Source organism: Scleropages formosus, chromosome 8 (genome assembly GCF_900964775.1).
Source record: "Scleropages formosus chromosome 8, fSclFor1.1, whole genome shotgun sequence".
NCBI classification, from domain to species: Eukaryota; Metazoa; Chordata; class Actinopteri; order Osteoglossiformes; family Osteoglossidae; genus Scleropages; species Scleropages formosus.
The window spans coordinates 22,758,548-22,782,861 of NC_041813.1; the positions used below are offsets into that span (position 1 = coordinate 22,758,548).

Genomic DNA, 24,314 nt, shown 5'->3' on the forward strand with positions numbered 1-24,314 from the left:
CATAGACTGCTAGTAGTAGAGTGGTTACAGCTATTCCCTAAGGCCCTAAAGATTGCAGATTCAATCCCCACTGCTGGTTGTACTACCTTGAGCAAGGTACTTATCCTAAATTGCTTCAGTAAAAGTTGCCCAGCTGTATAAATGGGTAAATTATTGTAGGTCGACAGCAAAGTGAGGATAAAAACATCAGCTAAATGAATAAATGCAAATAGCTTCCCAATACTTTCAATAATCAACTCACCTGTATGGGGGGGGGGGGGGGGTTGGTTTGAATAAAAGCGGTGTATGGAGGGGGGGGGGGGGCAGGAAAAACCTGAACTGAGGAACACATCGTCTTATGTTATTTTAGATTTACTTTTTTCACTACTTCTTTCTCCTGCAGAGAAGGAGAGACACACACACAGAAAACACGAAGAGAGCTGGTAGCAGCAGAGGAATACAGCCCTGCTCTGTCCAATGGAAGAGAACATAGTGATGGACAGCTGAGTTCAGAACCTGCACGCATACCTACTGCTTTCTGAAAGATTACATTACTACTCAAGATTTCCTCATAGGGCTGTATTAGGGGACGGAGCGACCCCTGCAGGAACGGTCTGTCAGTACACCTGTTGGCCACATCACAACAGCAGCGCTCAGGTCTGACCTAACATTCAAACAACTTGGTTTTTACTTAATATTTCAGATTAATCCAAGAAAACTCTGCTCATCTTCAACACTTCTTTCCTCAAATTATCGAAGGGAAAGTGTCAATAACACATTTAACAGGGACAACGGGACAGTTGGTAGCATCGTGCTTAGCGCTGCTGCCTTTGACCCAAAGGGTAAAGGTTTGATCCCCCCCCCAGCTGTAGTACCCTTCAGCAAAGTACTTACCTTCAGTTACTCCACTAAAATTACCCAGCAGTATAAATGGGGAAACAATGGTGAATTGCTTCTGAGAAAAGCATCAGCTAAATTAATAAATGTAAGTACATGACCAGATCCTTACTCACTGGCTGCGGAACTTTGTTTTTAAACAAAAAAACAAAGTAAAGGAAGCTTAAAGCTCCTAATTCACTGAATGCCACTGCATGAACAAAAACTGATGTGTACAGGATGTCGGTCCACACACAGAATAAAACAACTCCCCTTAACACATTCCTCAGTCCCCATACAAGTGCCGTTTTAAAATATTCCACAGCTGGCTAACGGGCTGTTGCAGCAGTCCACCTGCCGAATAAATGTATAAACATATATAATGAAATATCCTGCGCAATGCAACACTGCACAGCCAAATCAGTGTATCTGATCCACCAGTAAGTCCTGCCCAGTGAGGCACAGGAATACACAGGTAAGACATTATGTCTCTAGTGATTTACCTCTCTAGAGCAGGAAGTGTGCAGATGTTGCACAACTCAAGGCAATGAACTTCATAACTGAAGCATCAAATAATATAATTGAAAGAAAGAACCAATGAATACGAAACCTGATTCTTCATTAATTAATGTTACGAGAGACACAGAGACATAGTAACAGAACACTGAATTGCACACTGGCTCGTAGGGTATCGTTCTCGACCGTAAACTGTGCAGTGTTCCCTTTAATGACTGCAAACTTCTACACAAAAACACAACAACAACAATGTGCAAAGTTTTAGATAAATTCATATTAAGTCATTATTTCGGCTGTGTTTTCTCCCCAGTGGTTTCAGGAAATATGAAGGAGACAGGTGCTGAAAGGAGGGAAACCAAACAGTGCAGTGCTTCAAAATAATTAATTCGCACGGAGAAAAGTTTTTGACAATGCAGGACGGTGGGGCGGGCACACGGCGAGGAGCTGGTGTCCGGGGTCCAGTCACAACACAGACTATTTAAAGGATCTTCTGCAGGATGGAATTGGGCACTTCCAGAGTTTCATCCCTCACCAAAACGATGTCATAAGAGTCCAGATATTTCTCCAGCTGGTCGTCTACCTGTGAACAAATCAACACGTGCCATCAGTTAGTGTGGATTCATGATGCGGAATCATGACACACAAGGCTAATTCATCTGGCCTACACAGAGGCCTTTTTTTTGGAAACTTTAGTGTAAATGTAAACGGGTGAAGACACTAGTGATGAGTGATAATTAGTGACAATGACAAATGAAATCAGTTATGCATTACAGTGTCGGTCATTTCGGACATCATAGTGTCAATTTCTTAATTCTTCAAAAAGTTTCAGTTCTTTAAAATGCTGGATTGAATTTACGTCGTATCAGATATGGTTACTATACTGTATAAATTAAATAACTGCATAAGAGGGACCACCTCGTCATTTAAATAGCCAATCTTGAGGATACTCTCCACATTAGGCACGCCGTCAGCCATGTTGAGATCTCCCAGCGAGTCACCCAGCAGGATGATGTTGCAGTTATCCTTCAACTGCTTGAAGTAGTCTGAGTTTTTCAGTGCTCCGTCATGCTTGTTGTAAACATGGATCAGGTCCCCCTTGAAGCCTTTCAGGATGCCCTGGAGAAGAGAAATGCACCGTTTCCAGACAAATTCGCACCACAATGTGTCATGCATTGGTACAGCATCCTCCACCATATCTCACTGTAGCTTTTATCCAACATGCAACAGATACAAAAAAAAAAAAAACCTTTGGCCCAAGGAATGCTTTTAATTGTTGGGAATTTCATTCTAAATAGTTGTTGAGCATTAACAAATGACACATCTGTTCGTTGTAAAAGAAATGCGCTGGACCACTCCCTTTTTCAGAAATTTCTGTCCATGAAAAGACATCCATCCATCTTTCCCCGCTTATCCGGAACTGGGTCGTGGGGGCAGTAGTCCAAGCAGAGTCCCCCTGACTTCCCTCTCCCGCACACCTCCTCCAGCTCCTCTGGGGGAACCTCAAGGTGTTCCCAGGCCAGCTGAGAGACATAGTCTTTCCAACGTGTCCTGGGTCTGCCCCGAGGCCTCTTTCCAGTGGGACATGCCCGGAACACCTCACCAGGGAGGCGTCCAGGAGGCACCCGGAACAGATGCCCGAGCCACCTCAACTGACTCCTCTCGATGCGGAGGAGCAGCGGCTCTACTCCGAGCTCCTCCCGGGTGACTGAGCTCCTCACCCTATCCCTAAGGGTGCGCACAGCCACTCTGCGGAGGAAACTCATTTCTGCCACTTGTATCCGCGATCTCATTCTTTCGGTCATGATCCGGAGTTCATGACCATAGGTGAGGGTACGAACGTAGATCGAACGGTAAATTGAGCCACAACAGACCGGTACAATTACCACATTACTGCGGACGCCGCACCGATCCGTCCGTCAACCTGCCGCTCCATTTTTCCCTCACTCGTGAACAAGACCCCGAGATACTTTAACTCCTCCACTTGAGGGAGCAACTCCCCCCTAACCCGGAGGGGGCGATCCACCTTTTTCCGACTGAGAACCATGGCCTCGGATTTGGAGGTGCTGATTCCCATCCCCGCCGCTTCGCACTCGGCTGCAAACCTCTCCAGTGCACGCTGCAAGTCTTGATTCAATGAAGCCAACAGGACCACATCGTCCGCAAAAAGCAGAGACAAGATCCTGAGGCCACCAAAACAGACACCCTCCGTTCCCTGGCTGCGCCTAGAAATTCTGTCCATGAAAGTAATGAACAGAATCGGTGACAAAGGGCAGCCTTGGTGGAGTCCAACATGCACCGGGAACAGGTCTGACTTACTGCCGGCAATACGAACCAAGCTCCTGCTCCGGTCATACAGGGAACGAACAGCCCGTAGCAGCGAGCCCCGAACCCCATAATCCCAAAGGACCTCCCACAGGATGCCACAAGGGACACGGTCGAATGCCTTCTCCAGGTCCACAAAACACATATGGACTGGTTGGGCAAACTCCCATGAACCTTCCAACACCCTAGTGAGGGTATAGAGCTGGTCCAGCGTTCCACGGCCAGGGCGAAAACCGCATTGCTCCTCTTGAATCCCAGGTTCGACTATCAGTCGGATTCTCCTTTCCAGTACTCCGGCATAGACTTTCCCAGGGAGGCTAAGGAGTGTGATCCCCTATAGCTGGAACACAGTCTCCGGTCCCCCTTCTTAAAAAGAGGGGCCACCACCCCGGTCTGCCAGTCCAGAGGCACCGTTCCCGAGCTCCACGCGATGCTGCAGAGGCGTGTCAGCCAAGACAGCCCCACAACATCCAGAGACTTGAGAAACTCGGGGCGGATCTCGTCCACCCCCGGAGCCTTGCCACCGAGGAGTTTTTTGACTACCTCAGCAACTTCAGCCAGGGTAATGGACGAGTCCCCCTCCGAGTCCCCAGCCTCAGCTTCCTCTACGGAAGGCGTGTCGGAGGGATTGAGCAGATCCTCAAAGTACTCCTTCCACTGCCCGAGGACATCCTCAGCTGAGGTCAGCAACACACCACTTCCACTGTAAACAGTGCTTGTGGAACACCGCTTCCCCCTTCTGAGTCGCCGGACGGTTTGCCAGAATCTCTTCGAGGCCAACTGAAAGTCTTCCTCCATGGCCTCACCGAACTCCTCCCAGGCCTGAGTTTTTGCCACGGCGACTGCCAGAGCCGCATTCCGTCTAGCCCGCCGGTACCCGTCAGCTGCTTCAGGAATCCCATGAGCCATCCAGGCCCGAAAGAACTCCTTCTGCAGCTTGAAGCATCCCTTACCTCCGGTGTCCACCAGCGTGTTCGGGGATTGCCGCCGCGACAGGCGCCGGAGACTTTATGGCCGCAACTCCGAACCACTGCCCCGACAATGGAGGTGTGGAACATAGTCCATTTGGACTCAATGTCCCCAGTCTCCCTCGGGACCTGGTTGAAGCTCTGTCGGAGGTGGGAGCTGAAGACCTCTCTGACAGGGGCCTCCGCCAAACGTTCCCAACAGACCCTCACTATGCGTTTGGGCCTGCCAGGTCTGTCAGGCTTTTTCCCCCGCCATCGAATCCAACTCACCACCAGATGGTGATCAGTTGACAGCTCAGCCCCTCTCTTCACCCGAGTGTCCAAAACATATGGCCGAAGGTCAGAAGAAAGGACTACAAAGTCGATCATCGACCTCCGACCAAGGGCGTCCTGGTGCCAAGTGCACTGATAGACACCCTTATGCATGAACATGGTGTTTGTTATGGACAAACCGTGACTAGCACAGAAATCCAATAACAACTCACCACTTGGGTTCAGATCGGGGAGGCCGTTCCTCCCAATCACGCCCCTCCAGGTGTCACTGTCGCTGCACACGTGGGCGTTAACGTCCCCCCGTAGAACGACACAGTCCCCAGTGGGAGCGCTTTCCAGCACGCCCTCCAGGGACTCCAAAAAGGCCGGGTACTCTGCACTGCCGCTAGGCGCATAAGCACAAACGACAGTGAGAGACCGTTCCCTGACCCGAAGGCGCAGGGAGACGACCCTCTCGTTCACCGGGGTAGACTCCAACACATGGTGGCTGAACTGGGGGGCTATTAATAAGCCCACACCCGCCCGTCGCCTCTCACCCTGGGCAACGCCAGAATAGTGGAGAGTTCACCCTTGGTCGAGAAGAGTGGTTCCAGAACCCAAGCTGTGAGTGGAAGTGAGCCCGACTATATCTAGACGGTATCTCTCAACCTCCCGCACCAGCTCAGGCTCCTTCCCCGCCAGTGAGGTGACATTCCAAGTCCCAAAAACCAGAGTTGGCGCCCGAAATTTGGGTCGGCCGGGCACTCGGCCCCGACCACCGCCCAAATCACAACGCACCGACCCCTTACGGCCTCTCCGGCAGGTGGTGAGCTCACCGAAGAGCGGCTCCACGTCTTGGCTTCGGGCTGAGCTCGGCCAGGCCCCATGGGCATAGACCTGGCCACCAGGCGCTCGCATGCGAGCTCCCCCCCCAGGCCTGGCTCTAGGTTGGGGCCCCGGTGACCCCATACCGGGCGAGGTAAACGAGAACCTTGATTTTATAGTCATGAGGGGGTTTTGAACCATGCTTTGTCTCGTCTGTCACCCAGGACCTGTTTGCCATGAGAAACCATACCAGAGGCATATAGCCCCAGGCAACATAGCTCCTGAGATCATTCAGGCACTCAAACCCCTCCACCACGTTAAGGTGGCGGTTCGCGGAGTGGCCACGAAAAGACATTAGCATAAAATATCAACAGAGTATAGTTTGATTTTCATGTTCTTGCAACTGAGGAACATAACATGAGTGAAAACATACACACATAGCATTTCTGTACTATGGATGTAGCAATGCAAGAGGTTTCAAACAAATCTTTTACTCAAAATGCTTAATCATAACCTGCTATCAAGTCAACTCTTGGTGTACACACACCATTTTACACAGCAGGGTAAACCATTTCACTGCGGTTTACCATGGCCTTCTTCTGAGCAGGTTCTTGGAGTGTAGGACGAAACCCATGTGAACACTGGAAGAACACAAACTCCACACAGACAACCTGATTCAAACCCAGATCCAACTCTAGAGCTAAGGAGCTGTGAAGCACCAACAAGAACAGGGTAACTGAACTCATGAACACTTACAAGAGTGCAAAAAGGTCCCTTCAAGAGGACAGATCACCTCAGACCCTACTGAACTTACGCTCTCGTCAAAATCCATGAAGTTGGAGACCACTTTGATGTTGGGATGGTAGACCCCCGCCTGCCGGATTATCTCCTCCAGCACGTCCCCCAGGCCAGCTGAGAAGATGAACACGGGTACGTCGTGTTGGTGGAGTCTGTCGAAGAACTGTTCATACCCGTCCCTGCGTAGAACACACACAAAGGCACACACATGCATTTTGGCCAAGTTCTCATAAAAAATTAATGCATCCTATTTTTTAACAATTTACACAGAAAGTTGCACCACAAGTGCTTCCACAGCCAATGAGGGTTTGGCAAACGATCTACTGCAACAGCAAACCAAACTCCGTTAAACTTTTCATTATGACCGTGTACCTTAAACACACTTCAGATTCTCGTACAACTTCCGGAAGTTTGTCTTTCTGTAACCGCTGTTCCACCAATAATGTGTGTGACTTGAAATACCTGCAAAACATGGTTTAAGATTTTATAAAAATACAAACTTTATTCACTTCTCATGATGCATTTCTTGTATGTTTAAGGTTTGAACTGAAATGACTAATGAACCTGCCACTGAAGTTAACTGAAGTTTTTTAATAAAATAAAAAAAGGACTGGTCACTTACACTTTTATGAGACTGTTTTGCAGAAAACTACTTATGAACTTTTAAAATGAGTTTCTTCATTTATAATTGTAAAGAAAGCACCCCTCTACAGTAGCAATTTGATGCATCAACCTTTGTGCAAAAGAAACAGCACATTTTACCGACCTTTGGCTGAAATTCTGATCTGGGGCCAATTTCAAACTCTTGATACAGGTGTTTATGTCTGTGTGGACGTGTGCGCCGTACAAAGCGCCACTGGGTGGTGCGCGAGGACGTGGGTTCGATCCACACTCAGTCTGTGTGGAGTTTGCATGTTCTCCCCGTGTCTGTGTGGGTTTCCTCCCACAGTCCAAAGACACGCAGTTCAGGTTTGCCCATAGTGTGTGTGAGACAGAGAGTGTTCCACTGATGTATGGATGAGTGACCCGTTGTAAGTAGTGTATCTAGCAGTGTAAGTCACCGCGGTGAGTAAGGTGTGTGAGCTGGTAGTCATAGTTCGTTCGAAGTCGCTTTGGAGAAAAGCGTCTGCTAAATAAATGTAAATGTTTACTAATACCTGTATTTTTTTGGTTAGAGTTACGTTTTGGGTACTTGGTATTGTTTTTTCTTGGATGTACTGTATTTGATGTAGGCTTTTAAATTTTTTTAATGCAAATTGAGGGGATCTGAGACACTGTTCATCTCATGTAAAATTAAATTAGTTTTATATGACACCTTTCTCATAACACTACACAGAGTTCACCGGAAGTAGCTTTGGAGAAAGCACCTGCTAAATAAATAAATGTGCGCATGTCTGTGTGTATAAAGGCATGTTTGCTAAACTTACCACTCCACCATAAAGTGGAATTTCTCTTCCATGGGGAGATGTGGGTCAATTTCAATGGGGTAATATTTTTCTTTCAGCTTCAGCAGCTACAGAGACATCAGAGAGGGCAGCGAGTTACTCTTAATTCGAGTACGCGCGGGACCCTGCAGTATTCCAATCAGTCGTCAATAAAGATTGCAACAATGCTAAGCAGTTAGATTTTATGAAGGCAAAGTCTGAAATGGCGTAACCAATTTTAGAATGGTGATTATAAGAAATAAGTCCACTGTTTGTCATTCACAATGATGCTAAGAACATCTTCCAGGGGATACATTTACCTGTTTCTTGCAGTCATCTGTGACCAGCTTGCAGTTGTCAATGATGTCTAAAGGGGAACAAATGAAGGGAGGGAGTGAAATAGACACATTTAATACATTCTCAATCTTGTCGACTAAAAACCACAAACTCTCAACAAACTTACTGCACACATTACATTCGGAATGAAATGTGGTATCACTTACTGTGACACGTGGGGCACCGTTGGCCATTGTTCGAAAACCGGCTTAATGTCCTGTCAAAGTCTGTGATGATCTGAAATGAAACAAAGACAATACTTAAGAGCAATGCTATGCCATGAGGCATCTTTGCATGTTGACCAAATGGAGGCAATGTACTGTCCTGGAGGCCTTCTAAGACCTTCCTTTACCTGGAGTTTAGAGGCCCCACCCTTGATCAGGCTGCAGATGATCTCCTCTACATATTCCGGGTTCCTTATGTGGACTGTGGACTTCTCAAACTGCGGCATCTGAAGAAAGGGGCAGGAGCAAAGGCAGTGAAGAGTAAGAGAAGTAGTGAATGACAGGTGAGACAGTGAAATTAAATTTAATGGGAAAAACCAGAGGCCATGTAAATGGGATCAGTCAGTGATATGTGGAAAGGGCCTCTCACATTCCTCTTTTGGGACAGAGAGCCAGAGCAGACAGGCTGAGAACCTGACACCCCAGACCCCTGGGTCACCGTTGCGCAATGCTGCGAGCAGGGAAACAGCTGTTGTTTCGCCTCTTACATAAGTGACTGAGGAACCGGCGAACACCTGAAACGAGGGACCAAAAACTGCTGAAGGCAGGAGAATGATGACTTTGATGTCCGATTTCCCATGATATGACACCCGTATACGAGGGGTATACACATTTCGCTGGACAGCACTACTTGGAATCCTTAAAGGACATTAATTTATCGCTCTACCACACTGACAAATAAGCTAATGACTACTGAATTTCCCTGTCTTTACGTCAGCTGACAAGACATCACTACTTCTTTTCAGTGTCCTGTCCCACATGAAAACTGGACTTAGTCACATTATTCATAATGAGCCATTTATATGGCTGATCAGAGTGTAATTGTTCTCGTTGCACTCAATGCAAATAGGATAAAATAAGAAGACAGAATAAACATTTAAAATGGACCACATAATATTTACTTTCTGCACATAATCAGTTTCACAATTCTCAATCAGTAAATCGACATTTTTAAACTGACAAAAATAAATTTGCAGAAGCACCGCAGGCAAAGTGGTTAAATTAAAACAAGAATAATGTTCACACTGTTCCGAAACAGTGTGAACATTATTCTTGTTTTAATTTAATCCTTGTTATTAGCAGGTTCTTACAGGCTATGAAAGTAGAGGTCTTTGTTTGAAGGCACACAACCTCTAAAATTCATCCACGGTAACATTAATGGGAAAAATTCAGTTCAGGTACTGGGCAGCACTTCTGTTACTGTAGTAATGACCTCAAAGTGGCTGCAGGCATAGAGCAAATGCTATTAAAAGTATCATGAAGTTAACCATCCTGTCAGGGTGACATTAAAAGTACATATGAAAGTTGGAGAATCTGAGAACGGCTGTGGAAGTCGTCACAGGACAACTGTACACTACTGCTATGCCTGGGATCTGTGCCCACGCCATTCCAGAAGCGGCTATTCCTGGACTCAAGTTTCACTCAACGTTCTTAAGGTTGGTTTCTTCTTCACACACTGGGACAGCACCTGCTGGGAGGCCAATGAGATTTAAACTAAAATAACACTTTGTACGCCACGCACACCCCTGCAATGCCCCATAGTGCAGTCACACATCAAGTTAAATCCTATAATCAATTGTGAAATTGCAGGCGAACCCCAAACCCTGGACTTGTCATGGGGTGGACTTTGGAGATGGGTAAGAATAAACTGCAAACCCTGCATGCCAGAGCTGAATGCTCAAGTGGAAAGGGGTGTGTGTGTCATCAATTTCACACTACACACAGAACAAAGCTTTCAGTCCAGTAAAGGTCAACACATGTTTAAACACAGCAGTGTGACACTTTGAGAGGGGGAAAAAAGTGAAGAGACTAGTTCAGCTGGTCCTTTATGTGGAAGGAGGAAAAAAAAAAAAAAACAACCCCCAAAGTCACCCACCATTTAGCTCACCGGAGCCAAGGCGAGGATCCCTCACTCACAAGGTTGAGCTGATCTCCAACATGAATTTGGGAGCAGGAGCTAAAGAGCCATATGAAACCTTGCATTCCCCAGCACACAGTTCCAGTCGCTGTGCCCAGCCAGCCCCTCCATCTCCATTAAATTTACGTAACCCCGTGGGAGGCCTCTTGTCTTGCATAACGCATTTGCTTCTCCGCAAAGCTGTCAGCACTGAAGTTAAAACACACAGACACACTACACAAGAAGATTTCCTTACTCATCTTGACAACTTGCAGTTATACCACTGCAGACAGCAACTGCATTTAATTAAACTGACAGCTGGTGGAAAACAAACATTATTTATAACCTACTTATTATCATTTGTAGTTTAAAACCCTTGAATTTCTAATGACATGTAAAAAATATATAATATGAATTTTTTTAATTCTAAGATACTCAAAAAGGAATGATTATCTCCAAAAAAACACAATTAACAAGAAATAGGCAGAAGAGTTCACGCACCCAACACAGGAAGGCCGAATAGAACCATAAACAAGGCAAAAACAAAGACACAAAAGAACACACGCCAAGAGCAAGGCTTACCGCTGTGCCGTGTCCTGACACCAGTGGACGTGTGAAAAGAGAAGAAAGTTCTCTCTGTCAGTCCATAGCTTATATAGCTCCAGCAGGGGGTGTCACCAAAAGCAGATCTGCTAATCCCACCCATGACCCTCTGCAAGATAGAAAAAGTTGCAGTGACGCAGCGGCCGATACCTGCCCTTTAGCATCAGCCCACAGCGTCCAGCGGCCGACTACAGGAATCCAGAGCAACGAGTTTAAGCAACAGCACTCCAGCACACCTATTCAACACTGGTAGTAGGGGAAAGGCCACAATCAGAGATCGCCTTCAATATCTGCCCTTGTACCTTTGCTCCCGTTCACAAAAAAAAAAAAAAAAAACTGAATCAATCACATCTGAAAGGGTCAGAAGACATTTGATGCTTGGAGGGGGTCACACTGAGGTCGCTGACGCGGATTAACAGTTCAAGGATAAGAAAGTTGCTGACAGACAGAGACAGCCTGCGCTAATTCAAAGCCCACATCGGCACTGCGGACCTTTAAAATGTGCGCAGCTGATGCATGTGAACAAGATGTGAAGACGTTAATACCTCTGGTACAATATTCATACCAAGACAGGTTAGTGTAATTTTTGTTTTCTATTCAACGGTTTCATTCATTTATTTATCCGACACTTTCCTCCAAAGCAACTTGGTGTTAAACTGTTTGCATTGACACGGCCAAGTAATTTTTACTGTATCGATTCACAGCAAGTGACCTGGATCACAGCTTCTACAGCAAGAGGTGGGATTCGAACCTGGGACCTTTGCGGTAAAGGCACAAGCTCTAACCGCAGCACCACTTGCATTCTCCACCCCCACAGACGATCTCTTACTCGTGTATTGCTTTGTGCGATTTGCACACAAACAATTGATGTATACAATTTATTTCCTTTCAACAATAACCAAGGTGGCCAAAAAGATGAAAAGTCACATAGACCTGCAAGCCTTTCAGTCATTTAATGGTGTCGCATGGGTCCACATTAAAGACAAAAAAAGCCCTACTGTAGCTTTCGGTACGCACAGAACTTTTTCAACCTATGTTAGTATCATAGAGCGGACAGACATCTACTTAGACTACTTTTTTTTCAAGGAGCAGAGGCTATTTCGAACTCCCAAATATAGAAAGAATAAAAAAGTTGCAAGGAACCTACTTAATTAGCAGGTAGCACAGTGGTTAGAGCTGCTGCCTCTACTCTTGGAAGCTACAGGTTTGAATCCCACCTGCTGCTGTAATACCCTTGAGCAAGGTATTTACTCTCAATTGCACTATTAAAAAGTAACCCAGCTGTATAAATGGGTAAGTCACTAAGCAGCTCAGTGCCGAGTTGCTCTGAAGAAAAGCCTCAGCTAAATTAATAAATGGAATTGCACATACCGAATTAAAAGAAGTTGACTACTGAGCTTGTCTCGTAACACTACAATCTCAAGTAAGTTGGAAAGGAAAGAGCGGTGCTAAAGGAAGTAAAGCCGCTAAAAGATGTGCTACAGTGGGGTAAGACTGTCCCTGCAAGCCCTCTTAAGTGTTTCAACAGTCCGATTGTGTCACTGTACCCGCGCACACCCGCTACGCTACCGAGCTCACATTTTCTATTTATATTTTTGGAAAAGCATTGCGGACTCACAGCGAGGCTCAGCCCTGACCTCCAACATCTCATGTTTTTTCCTTAAACACAGACAAAGTGGATTCCCATCATTCAGTCGAGATCTATCACCATACACACAGTACTTTTTGAGAGCTACACGACCAAAAATGAACCAGACTGTGTACAACCCAATGGACTAACTTCCAAATGCCGGTAGAGGACTTGTTGGCTCAGGCCAAGCTTGCTTTCCTATCTCTGTGTTTACATTTGTCCATACTGCTGACGCTCAAACCCGAAAGCAACTTAAATTATGTACTCAGCGAGCACTAATCTAAACCAGCTGAAGAGCACACAAGCTCACAGTGCTATATCCATTGCCACTTACTGATACAAGTGAGGTAAAGTACCTTCCTCCCAGCTATGACCCACTTATACATTTAAATTTTGTACCAGAGTAATTAGGTTAAGTTCCCTGCTCAAGGTACTACAGCAGGGCCCCTAGTGTGACTTCAATCACCAATCTTAAGGAAACAAGGTGTATCTCTGGGCTAGTTCAGTTTTTAAACACAAATGTCATAGCAGCACTACATTTTGTTCTGTTGCTCGAGTGTGACAGAACACTACGGCATCACCCAAAATTATTATACAAAAAACCTGCCCATGTCTATAGATAGGTGCACAATGAAATAACATTGCTGGAGATTAGGGGGTGCGGTGGCACAGTGGGTTGGACCGCGTTCTTGCTCTCTGGTGGGTCTGGGGTTCGAATCCCGCTTGGGGTGCCTTGCGACGGACTGGCGTCCCGTCCTGGGTGTGTCCCCTCCCCCTCCGGCCTTACGCCCTGTGTTGCCGGGTTAGGCTCCGGTTCCCCGTGACCCCGTATGGGACAAGCGGTTCTGAAAATGTGTGTGTGCTGGAGATTACAGGAGTGTAAGAGAGATCAGTTTCATTCTCATACTTTCAACATCTTTTCTACGCCAATTACCGTGACAAACTCGGGAATCAAAAATTAATAGAAAGTTTAACAATTTAAAAGTAGTATTATAGTAAGTATGTAACAATGGGACTCTATTGAATGCAACAAAATAACAAGCCTTATGTTCAAATACTTACGGGTGGAAATATTTTGACAAGCAGAGCTGTAGACTGTCACACAGAGCAGAAAGCCAAGAGAACAGAGGTATTCCACTGGGGCAAGGAAACTAAGTAAATTATCTCTCCAAGCTTCAAGAACAATGTCATCTCCCTCAGTGCGATCTGAAAAGGGTGTCGGGTCCAATCGGACATGACGAAGAACTTCTATTTACGGGAACAAATTCATGTGAAAAATGTCACCTTGAAAACAATTTGATCCATCAACAAATACACGTCAAATATGTATTTGCAGAATATTTAAATGTTTGCTTTTTCAGCAGGTTTCAAATTGAATTCAAGTTATTAGTGCAAGTCTGGAATAATTTTTGTAAAATGGAGAAAAACCTCTAAAGGTCCTATGGGGTCAGTCAGTTTGTCTCCTTTGTGACTGGAAATTAACCTGATGTACTGGATCCATACTTGAGACTTTCCCTACAATGTTATGTCTTAATATTGTATTCTCCTGGGCCAAATACTAAACTGAAGCTTAAAAGGTTCAATTTAAACAGAATGCTCACATGCCAACGGAGAGACAGAAATTAATACACAAACAACCGATGGGATGGATCCATTGGTAGAAATGCATCTACATCTAGTTATGCAGTTCTGAAGAGTTTACAGTTTCTTACGAAACGATGTTAACAGAACCCCCATGTGTTCTCTCACGATAACGCCTTGTTTGGAGACTCACTGCAGGAAGAAGAGGCGCTCAGGAGGTTTATAGAACACTACTATGGGCACATCAGACTTTTATACTGGGCAAACTAATTGACTTTGTAGATGTCTATACAGGCATTAAAAATACTGGCTGCAGAAAACACTGCAAGGTGCAAAAATGTTACATTATTTTTAAAACAAATTATGATAACTGATTATAGAAGCTGAGTAGCACAGTTAAAACCTACAGTTATAAACAAGTCACCAACCAACAAACATCAACAACCGCTTGTCCCGAGCAGGGTCGCAGGAAGCCGGAGCCTATCCCGGAGACACTGGGCGCAAGGCTTGGGGGGGGGGGTTCTGGCCCACCCTGGATGGAATGCCAGGCTATAATTAGGTATTCGGGCACACAGCTGGGTGAAGGTACTGGAGCAATTGCAATAAGCAAGTAATTTCACGATAATTATAAATAATGATAATATTCTCCCAACATGCATTAAAGTTAACTTTCTTCCTGTCTAATGTGCACCAGTTATTAATTTGGAAAATGCTCCAGATTAGGTCACCAACTGTCAAATGAGATTACAGCAACTTTAAGACATGAAAATGTGATGCAAAGTCATGGTAGGCCACACATGACTATATCACTTCCCCCAAACATGTTAAGGGCTCTATGTCCCTCTAAAATACGTGCTCTTCCCCAAATACTGTTTAGTGACCAGTCTAGTGTCAAGGGAACTGTGTGTTTCATGGAAACCTACAAGAATTGTTTTTCTTTGTTTAAACTGTCCAGCACGTAAACACTGCTGCTTCACGGTAAATTTGCTGAATCCAAATACATGTTTTGCGCAGCGTATACATGAGCTCAGACAGCACCGTCTTGCACCCTGGGGCCATTCAGGCAGAAAAAAAAGCATGTGCCGTCTTTCCATTGATAAACACTACTTGGACCTGCAAGATAAGCTCAAACTAATTTGACACTCAGTCGTCATGGCGGAAATCAGCACTGTAAAACTCCAAAAAAGTTTGCACATGCTCTTTAACTGCCAAAATAAGGGGAAAGATAACAGAATAACAAAAATGTACTATAAAACTTACATTTTAACACTAAACACCACTGATAAGAGAAGTTTAGTCCTTTCTCCAGCAGCAATCCAAATTGTTTATGCAACAATATGCACTGAAATGAATTGTTATTGCAGATTAAAAAAACGGAGTTCCTTTACATATTGATACATTATCGATACAAAGGTAAGGTACATGAGATCTGTCTTTAAATATGACACAATTACACACAAAACTGACATTTTTTTTCAATAGACTGTCAAAACCTCTAATGATGTAAATACTGATGTTCACAATACACAGCTGTACAGCACTCTGTAGTTCAGTCGGTCACATCTTGCTTATTTGGCTACTTAAAGGCAGGGAGTTGTATTCTGTTGTATGTTCCATGTCTGTGTGTGTGCGCGCGCGTGTCTGTCAGTGCAGATCAGCGTTACTGAGCGCAGAACGACGTTACAATCAAATGAATGTCACAAAAAGCTTTCATGAGGGTTTGCTGTGTTCATCTGAAATTCCTTGTTAAATACACTGAAATTTCGTAATGTCTGTGTTTCTACATATGTATTAAGACACCAGCCTGTGTTTGTCTGCCACCCACTGGGTGGTCTCAGAGTTGCTGTGCTGCTAGAGGATAAAACATGTGAGAGACCTTTACTTAGGAATTTATTATTATTCACAGGAACAGATTCATCCAAAAATAAGTGCAAGTAAAGGAAGTCTAGTAAGCTAAATGAAAGAGCGATGCAAAATATACCACCTTGACGCTGCCACCAAAAAAAATATGAAAAACAAACATGCTGGATGTTAACCTCCTTGACTGAGGGACTTTGCAAGGTATACAGAACAACCATGTGCTGCATGATGAAATGTGTCACAAACTATATATCCATCCATCAATCTCTCCATCCATCCAACCAATTTTAGTAACCATTTGTCCTGAGCAGGCTTGCAGCGAACCAGTTTATCCCAGAACCACTGACATCCTGGATGGGAAAACACACTATACAGACACCCCACTACTTAAGTTAATCTGGATTTACGTAAAAAATTTCCCAGCATACACATTACTTACAGACAGCGCTGTAATTTTATGCAAAACATCTGAAATACGTTATGCTCAAGTCTGCGTAACCAGACAAGGCAGGAAGCTGCATCTTCCCAGTTTTCGCGTGTTTTGAAGTGTGAACAAATCTCCTCTCGTTAGTGTAGTCCTTTATTTGCATATTTTCTTCCCTTTTCATTATTCACAGTGCCAGGTGGTAAACAAGCGCTTGTAGGAAAACGAAAACCATCTCGCAAGTGTGCAGCAACTGATTTGGAGATTAAAGCAAACATAGTAAGGAAACAAAAAGGTGGACGAAGATTATCGTCTATAGCACGGGAACCAGATTTAGCCATAACGACTGTGAATACAATAGTGAAGGATGCCGCGCATAAAAAAAAAAAAAAGAGCATGTGAAAGAAACAGCTAGCATGATGAAAACAATAATGAAGAATCGTCAAGGTGCAATAACTGAGATGGAAAAATGATAAATTATGTAACAGCAGCACCCTGTTCTGTGCCAGCATACTAGTAGATGTAAGCACACACAGTACAATACTGAACGTGTGCCGTAGTCTAGTTTTGTAGTTTATGCTTTATAGAAATGTAACTAGGCCAGTATCTTATTACAATATTTAATATGTCTGAAATTTACTAGAACATTATATTGTGTCATTTTTTTATACCCATGTTTGCAACAAATGCAAAGGAAATGAGAAGGCCTGGCTCTGTAACGGAAGGCGAGGGGGAATCCAACAAACGTAAATTTTGACTTGCGTAAGGGGCTGAAGAAGAATCTACTTGCGCAAGTCGAGGGGTGTCTGTACATGTTTTCCCCAAGTTTAGCAGCACTGGTCAGACTGAAGCTTTGGGGGGGGATATATAATTTCATATTTAGCTTGGGGGCCCCCTATATATGTGTGGGTCCCTAGAATCATCACATCTTTCACCCCCCTAGGACCCTCTAGATATCTCAATTTATATACATTAATGTTATGTTTACCTTACTTCATTTAGCAGGTGCTTTTCTCCAAAGAGACTTCCAATGAACTCTATGTAGTGTTATCAGCCCACGCATCTTATTCACCAAGGTGACTCATACTGCTACATACACTACTTACAATGGGTCACTCATCCATTCATCAGTGAAACGCACTCTCTGTCACTCACCCACTATGGGTGAACCTGAACAGCATGTTTTTGGACTGTGAGAGGAAACCAGAGCACACGGAGGAAACCCACGCAGACACGGGGAGAACATGCAAACTCCACACAGACCGAGCAGGGATCGAACCCACGTCCTCTCGCACCACCCAGGCGCTGCTACTCGTTGTGCCATCCTACTGCCCCATCTTACCCTATACCTTACACAAGATGGAGAGAGGAACATCGCATCACACCAGGTCCCACCTGGCAAGAACAAAACTTGGGGAAAAAAACAAGCAGCTGCCAGAGAAAACGCTGCACCGCTTTACTGAACAGCTTTACCAGAGCGGTGAGAAAGTTGACCCTGCAGTAGTACTACGAGCTCTATCCGAGAAGGCCCGCTTGCTCTCTCCGGGTACCGATAACTCCCATAATGGGCTTCGGGCCGCCTGCCACAGATATATATATCCACTTGAGTTTCAAAGGTGGCTTTGAAGAGCTGTTTCAGGCTCACGGTGCTGTCCGGGAGCGTAGGAATGAGGAGGCCTCCACAACCGAGCGCAGCAGGGCAGGAGACTGAGAGACTCGGGAGAAAAGAGTTATCGGTGCTCAAGCGCTTCCACAAGCTCGCTGATGAATCGAGCAAGGCGCTTTCTCCCTCCCTCCCTGGCTTCTGCATTTGGACTTTTTACTTGAATGAGCGCAAAGAAAAAGAAGGAGGAAGAGAAGGAGCAATTATGTTTTACCTGTTCTGTTACAGCCACTCATGACTGCTGAGGACTGGTGCCACGGCGGTCGGTTCTCTCCCACTGTAAAAGCGCAGAGCTCAACATCTGTACACCGCTGCGCACCGCTCACAGCTCAATTGACCAAGTACGGAACACGACTAAATCTTTAAAACAGATATGAATGGTGTGAACTGGGTAAAAAATGCGGTCCAAACTTTTAACACACACAGTTTTTTTCTCTCTCTTTCTGTTGTAGCGGCGTTCCCGAAGGACGCGGGTCTCAGTCTCACGACAGAGTGAGATTTCGCTGAGGTGCGAAACAACGTGGTGAGCCATAATTAATTTAATTTTAGTGAATTAATCGAACACGCCACGGTTAATTCAATAATTAATTACCGGCTCACGATTCGCACCTCCACTTAGCGGTGCCAGATTAGGGACTCTGTGTTACACGTTTTAATATTTATCAGAAATGCAAATGTAAAAAGCAGTGGAGTGACCCCAAGAAGTACCGCGCTCGCGAGTCATGATACACGCGCGCGCGCGCGAGCCTCACCATGTCAATAATCTTGGTCTTCCTGGCCGCTCTCTTCTTCTTGGTGAAGATGTACTGCGCCAGGACGACCCCTCCGAACAAGGCGCACACTCCAGCGCTCGCTACTGCGCCTACCTTCGCTACAGCGCTCCTGTCCATGACTGGCCGCGCTCAGAAAGCGTGACAGAAGAGGCGGAGGTCTAAGTGTTTCCTTCTTCCTGCAACTGTCAGTTCGGACAGAGTCTGCGGACGGTACCAGCGGAGCCCATGGAGGGGGGCGCTGTCAATGAAACATTATACATACACTATAAATATTCCCAATACAGAACACATATCGAAGCACACTGGAGGCATATTTTAACTCTGTACGTAACTGACTGTAATGTAACATCATAAAATGAAGCACTTTTCACTCTTTTAAAATGGTACATTCCACTGCCATGGAAACGTGAGGCTTGCGCGAAAAAGGAAGCGGAAGCGGCCGCGCAACATTCACTTCCGGAAAGATGGCTGGCGCGGTGAAGCGAGCCCACGTGAGCTCGGATGAACACAGTGGTATGTTTCTTTCCGTTTAAATTCACAGCAATATAACCATGTAAATATTTACATTTGTACAGTTTTACTGTTCTGCCAAACCTGAAGTAGACTGTAAACCTGTGTACACTACTAGTTAAAAGAACATAAGAGTAAATTATGCGGGGTGGCACGTGACGTGACGGTGGCACAGCGACGAGTAGCGCTGCTCACAGCACTGGCCCTGGGTGGTGCTAGAGGTCTTGGGTTCGATCCCCGCTCAGTCTGTGTGGAGTTTGCATATTCTCCCGTGTCTAAGTGGCTTTCCTCCGGGTGCTCTGGTTTCCTCCCACAGTCCAAAGACAGTGTTCAGGTTCACCCAGTGTGAGTGACAGACAGAGAGAGTGTGTTCCACTGATGTATGGATGAGTGACAAATGATTGTAGTGTGTCTTGCAGTGTAAGTCACTCTTTGGTGAATAGTGTGTGGGCTGATAACGCTGTCATTGGAAGTCGCTTTTGGAGAAAAGCGTCTGCTAAATAAATAAATGTAAATTACATTTCAGCGACTGTAAGACTGCTGGTAGCTAATGAATACTTCAAAATAAATGGTTAGGAATGTTATGTTAAATGGGTTGTATTAGTTTTAGCTGCTTTTTATGTGATGGGGGGTGCAGTGGTGCAGCGGGCTTGGCCAGGTCTTGCTCTCTGGTGGGTCTAGGGTCCAAGTACCACTTGGGGTGCTCTCCGACAGACTGGTGTCCCGTCATGGATACGTCCCCTCCCCCACCATCCTTGTGCCCTCTGTTGCCGGGTTAGGCTCCGGTTCACCGCGACCCCACTTGGGACAAGCAGTTTCAGTCAGTGTGTGCGTGCATTTAAATGTCCACTAGTTTGATATGGTTATTTACTTTGACTCTATTATGCTAAAACACACCTTCAATCAGTTTCCTGTTCTGACTGCAAGTTTTTGATGTCTTAGAGCACAGTGACACAGGAGAAGACTCTGATCATGAGAGCAAAGATGAATCAAGGGAGCATGAAGAGGGTGGAGAAGATGAGACTAACCCTAATTCAGGGTGGGCAGAGGCCATGGCAAAAATCCTGCAAAAGACAACATCACACAGCAAGCCTTGCATCTTGCAGAAGAACAGAGAACTGGAGAAACTGAAACAGAAGGAGAGGGAAGAGCAACTAGAAAGGAAGAAACAGGTACCTACTGTTTTCCCTGCTTGGTGTCCATCATTTAACTCTAAGGGTAAAGAGAAAAGGATGATTAATGCCTCTTCAGAGCAACTACACACGGGGGGAATTAACTTTCTGTAAAGCAGCTTCTGTGCAAGGAATGTCTGCACAATTCTGATTTAGAATGATTAAAGTTTGCACATACCTTCAATTGGCAGCTGGATAAGAAGAGAGCTTGGGAGATGCTCTGTCGGGAGAAGCCAGATGTGGTGAGAGACAGAGAGAAGGAGAGAAACCTGCAGAGAATTGCTACCAGGTACTTGCCTTCATGAGTCTGGAATTGCCAATTTAGCTCAGGGGAGATGAAGTGATTTCTATGCCAAACAGCTGTTTCTGTTTTTTGTTGTCTACTTATGGTCACTGTACAAGGAGCAAGACTGGAATAATGTTTATCATATATTTACCAGAGAATGTTTTCATTGATTTTGAAATGTTTTCTTGACTGCTGCCTCCAGCATTTGGTGCCTGCATCCTTTTGCTCTTGATCGCGTCCTGAAGGAAGAAACCCCCTTTTCCCCATCAAATGTTTCTGGGCTTGAGTTGATACCCCCCATGTATGGCACCTCTTGTTCAGCAAGGGCAGACACAGAGTCTTTCTGCCTCTTCCAGGGGTGTGGTTCAGCTCTTCAATGCTGTGCGGAGGCAGCAGAAGCAAATGGAGGAAAAAATGAAGGAAGTCGGTGGATCAGAAAGAAAACGGGCAAAGCTCCTCTCCTCGGTTTCCAAAAAAGATTTCATCAGTGTGCTCCGTGGGGAAGGGGATGGTGCTGTGCAGAAGACGCACAAAAAGGAGGTGCGTACCCGTTCTCCTTCGGCTTATAGTGTCAGCTTAAAATATTGCTATAGCATGTATGTACTGATGTGTTGTATTTATAATTTTTCTGAGTGCAGGGTGGTGGTGCTAATGACAGTGGTCCTGTTGACTGATGTTAAAATTGATCTGCACCTACACTTTTTGCTAAAAGGTTGAGTGAAAAGCATGATGGGGAAAAACAGGGAGTTTTATTTTCTCAGGTGAATTACTGTTCAGGTAATTCAGTTAATACTAGTAGTACTGTTCAGAAATAAGAGTGAAATTGATGCCCCGAGTCTGGTTTCTGCTGCAGGCAGGAATCTTATTCATTTTTATCAGCATATAAGAACAGACTCCCAAATAAGTTTCCTAGCCTTGAACCCATACAGTGGGCCATATGACCTTTTACTAACCTATTTGTTCTTAGGGAAGAAGTTAAACCTTACTTTTAACCAAGTTCAAGATGATATTCTCCTCAAATAGCCCTTTGTCTTAAAATTTAAACCTACACATTTGAACAACTAGCTCTTTATCTAAGCACAGCAAGCTTAATGTGTCCCCTACACTCATTCTGCTTCACCTATAAGAAAATGAGAATAAAACCTACACAATGACAAATTTCATATAAATATTTCACATAACACATGCAATAGTTAGCATCAGATTGACAGTCATCTAGACTGTCAGTCTGCTATGTTAATTCTATATTCCTGCTTTCTACAAGACACTGCAGGTCATTAATGCTGGAGGTGTATTGTAATGTATAGTAATATGCATCCTTCATGGGGGGGAAAAAAAGATGTGAAAAGTTTAGACTGGGAAGGAGCAATAAATGTCCACAGTGCTGCCATGTGTAGCTTCAATTCAAATTTGTAGTGAAGAAACTTGGTGATGAGAGCTATTACAGCTGCCACTAGCTACTGCGTGCTTCTGATCTGCTTTTGTTTTCTTGAACTTGTTTTCTGTACGCATTCTAACCATTTATTGTCACCTGCAGGCCGAAACGGAGCCAGAGACAAAGCCGGAGTGGAGCATCCTTCGGGATGACTTCATGATGGGAGCATCTATGAAGGACTGGGACAAGGAAAGTGATGAAGAGGCACAAGGAGAGGGTACACAGGAAGCTGCTGGGAACTACAGCAGTGATTCAGACTGATCAAGAGTGTATGTTTGGGCGAGTAATCAAACAGTCATGTGCCTCCAGTGTATGGGCAGAGGTCCCTGAGAGATCCTCTGGTAATAAATAGGGCAAGCCTGGCTCAACCCTCCCTAAGTCTCCAGCTGCCCCATCCACCGTGATACATTTGCAGAGATAAGCTCAAGCTCTGGTCCGTCTTGGCTTTTCTCCATTGTTTTAAATGTTCGGTCTCCTTCACCGTTTGTACGTAAGGTCTTCTGCATAACAAAACCTGTGGTACCAGGGCCACTGAACCAGCAGGTAATAAACTGTAGCCTGTATTTTTTTTCTATTGACTACTCATGGAGAAACACAATGCAGCACAGGGTTTTAAGGAAACTAGAGCTGAATGCCTGACACAGTCTAACCTCTGAGGTGGAGTGAGTCAGACAGAGACCTGCACTGTCAGTTACGCACCCTGGTATCAGAAAGGAGATCGGCTCCTTCACATCTGCTCTTTTTCCACTGTGCTTCATATCCAAATTGATTTCTAATTGACAAATAACACAGCAGCAGAGGTAGGGCATCAATGGACATTCTCATGCATTTTATTACGCTGTTTGAAATATATGTAATTAAATTATGTACTTAATTGCTTTTGCATACTTTATATCCTGACTTTCACCTGTGTTAATTGAGACAACTGCATATGTTGCTAAAAACTAAATTTTCTTTGTTAATTCCTTTTAGTATTCTTGGTATTTTTGTAATACAATATATTTGCAAATTTTAAATACAGAAGCTAAGATTTTGAGTGTTTTTAACTGAACTTTGGTTTCATACAAGCTTAATATCATATTAGGGTTGGCATCAGTGATACTATGTTGAGACTAAGTGTTCTCTAATCATTTTGGTACACAGTTCACATACTGTATTGTTTGATAGCAATATGAAAACAAAGGTGCAACATTGACATATTCCTTTTTAGACTGCGGTCAACCTAAAATGACTTGTCTGTTGCCAAAAAAAAAAAAAAAATCAATTGCACATTAAAGAGCAAACGAGGTCCATGCAGGTTGGGCCATTGGGAGCTCTCAAGTAAAGCAAGGTAAAACATGTGACCTGACATGGACATGGGGATTTATGGAAATGATTCGCCTCTTTGGATAATAAGTTGAAATGGGGGTTCTAATTGTAACAAGCTATACAACAAGGACAATTATTGGGTGGTACTACAGGCCCATCGCACACAACACGCTATTTCGAGTCAGCAATTCACCTGAGACTTGTCTGGGGACTGCTGGGGTAAAAAAAAAAATGGAGCACCTCCAGCAATCAGACCACTTACATGTGAGCAGGAAGTGCCAACTTCACACTGATGGAACCCAGGAGCTGTGAGGCATCAGTGCCAGAGTGAGTATGAGCTATATGGTTGGCACTCAAATGGGAGTACAGTTAAGCCAGAAAACTAGAATCGTGGCAACTGGCAAAATAGCAAACTTCGGTGTAGGTGGTTAAAGCTGTACTAGCTGACAACTTTTGCCTCTTCGGATCAGTGACCAATTGCAAGAGAAACTGCAGGCAAGAGATTTGTCAAATACAAGCATTTGACACAACAACAATAATAAAGGAATTGAAAAAAATCCTCAAATCTGTAAACAAATATTAAAATTGTTCAAGATATTCTTTTCAAAGGGGGGCGCGGTGGTGCAGTGGGTTGGACCACGGTCCTGCTCTC

General features: G+C 44.8%; 2 protein-coding genes across 8 annotated transcripts; one reads left to right on the forward strand and one right to left on the reverse strand.

Annotated features, from left to right (window-relative positions):
* Nucleotides 1–1,019: 1,019 nt before the first annotated feature.
* On the reverse strand, nt 1,020–20,828 carry nt5c3a (5'-nucleotidase, cytosolic IIIA). Of its 7 annotated transcripts, XM_018757438.1 has the most exons (11): nt 18,931–19,007; nt 18,393–18,455; nt 11,000–11,129; nt 8,649–8,747; nt 8,464–8,533; nt 8,281–8,327; nt 7,964–8,049; nt 6,909–6,998; nt 6,553–6,715; nt 2,287–2,487; nt 1,020–1,951 (listed from the first exon to the last, which is right to left on the reverse strand). In XM_018757438.1, exons 4-11 carry the CDS (start codon nt 8,745–8,747, stop codon nt 1,850–1,852), a joined length of 858 nt encoding a protein of 285 aa, XP_018612954.1. In that variant the 5' UTR covers nt 11,000–11,129; nt 18,393–18,455; nt 18,931–19,007; the 3' UTR covers nt 1,020–1,849. The 7 variants fall into 7 exon arrangements, with proteins under 7 accessions (XP_018612954.1, XP_018612956.1, XP_018612955.1 ...); XM_018757440.2 differs by lacking the exons at nt 11,000–11,129; nt 18,393–18,455; nt 18,931–19,007 and adding exons at nt 20,642–20,673; nt 20,812–20,828; XM_018757439.1 differs by lacking the exon at nt 11,000–11,129.
* rrp15 (ribosomal RNA processing 15 homolog) lies at nt 19,400–23,387 on the forward strand. The gene is made up of 5 exons (XM_018757442.2): nt 19,400–19,464; nt 20,404–20,633; nt 20,825–20,922; nt 21,276–21,459; nt 22,457–23,387. The coding sequence occupies exons 1-5, from the start codon at nt 19,416–19,418 to the stop codon at nt 22,613–22,615; spliced, it is 720 nt and encodes a 239-aa protein (XP_018612958.2). The 5' UTR covers nt 19,400–19,415; the 3' UTR covers nt 22,616–23,387.
* The last annotated feature ends 927 nt before the right edge of the window (nt 23,388–24,314 follow it).

What these genes read in the sequence shown, in the direction of transcription:
- nt5c3a (XM_018757435.2), bottom strand. Translation starts at nt 19,068, where the DNA reads ATGGACAGGAGCGCTGTAGCGAAGGTAGGCGCAGTAGCGAGCGCTGGA. An exon ending in ACGGTGCCCCACGTGTCACA is followed by an intron (nt 8,328 to 8,463) that starts GTAAGTGATACC and finishes GTTCCCCTTTAG; the next exon opens with ACATCATTGACAACTGCAAG. An exon ending in TTGGCTATTTAAATGACGAG is followed by an intron (nt 1,952 to 2,286) that starts GTGGTCCCTCTT and finishes ATTTGTTCACAG; the next exon opens with GTAGACGACCAGCTGGAGAA.
- rrp15 (XM_018757442.2), top strand. Translation starts at nt 19,416, where the DNA reads ATGGCTGGCGCGGTGAAGCGAGCCCACGTGAGCTCGGATGAACACAGT. An exon ending in AACTAGAAAGGAAGAAACAG is followed by an intron (nt 20,634 to 20,824) that starts GTACCTACTGTT and finishes TTCAATTGGCAG; the next exon opens with CTGGATAAGAAGAGAGCTTG. An exon ending in CTGCAGAGAATTGCTACCAG is followed by an intron (nt 20,923 to 21,275) that starts GTACTTGCCTTC and finishes TGCCTCTTCCAG; the next exon opens with GGGTGTGGTTCAGCTCTTCA.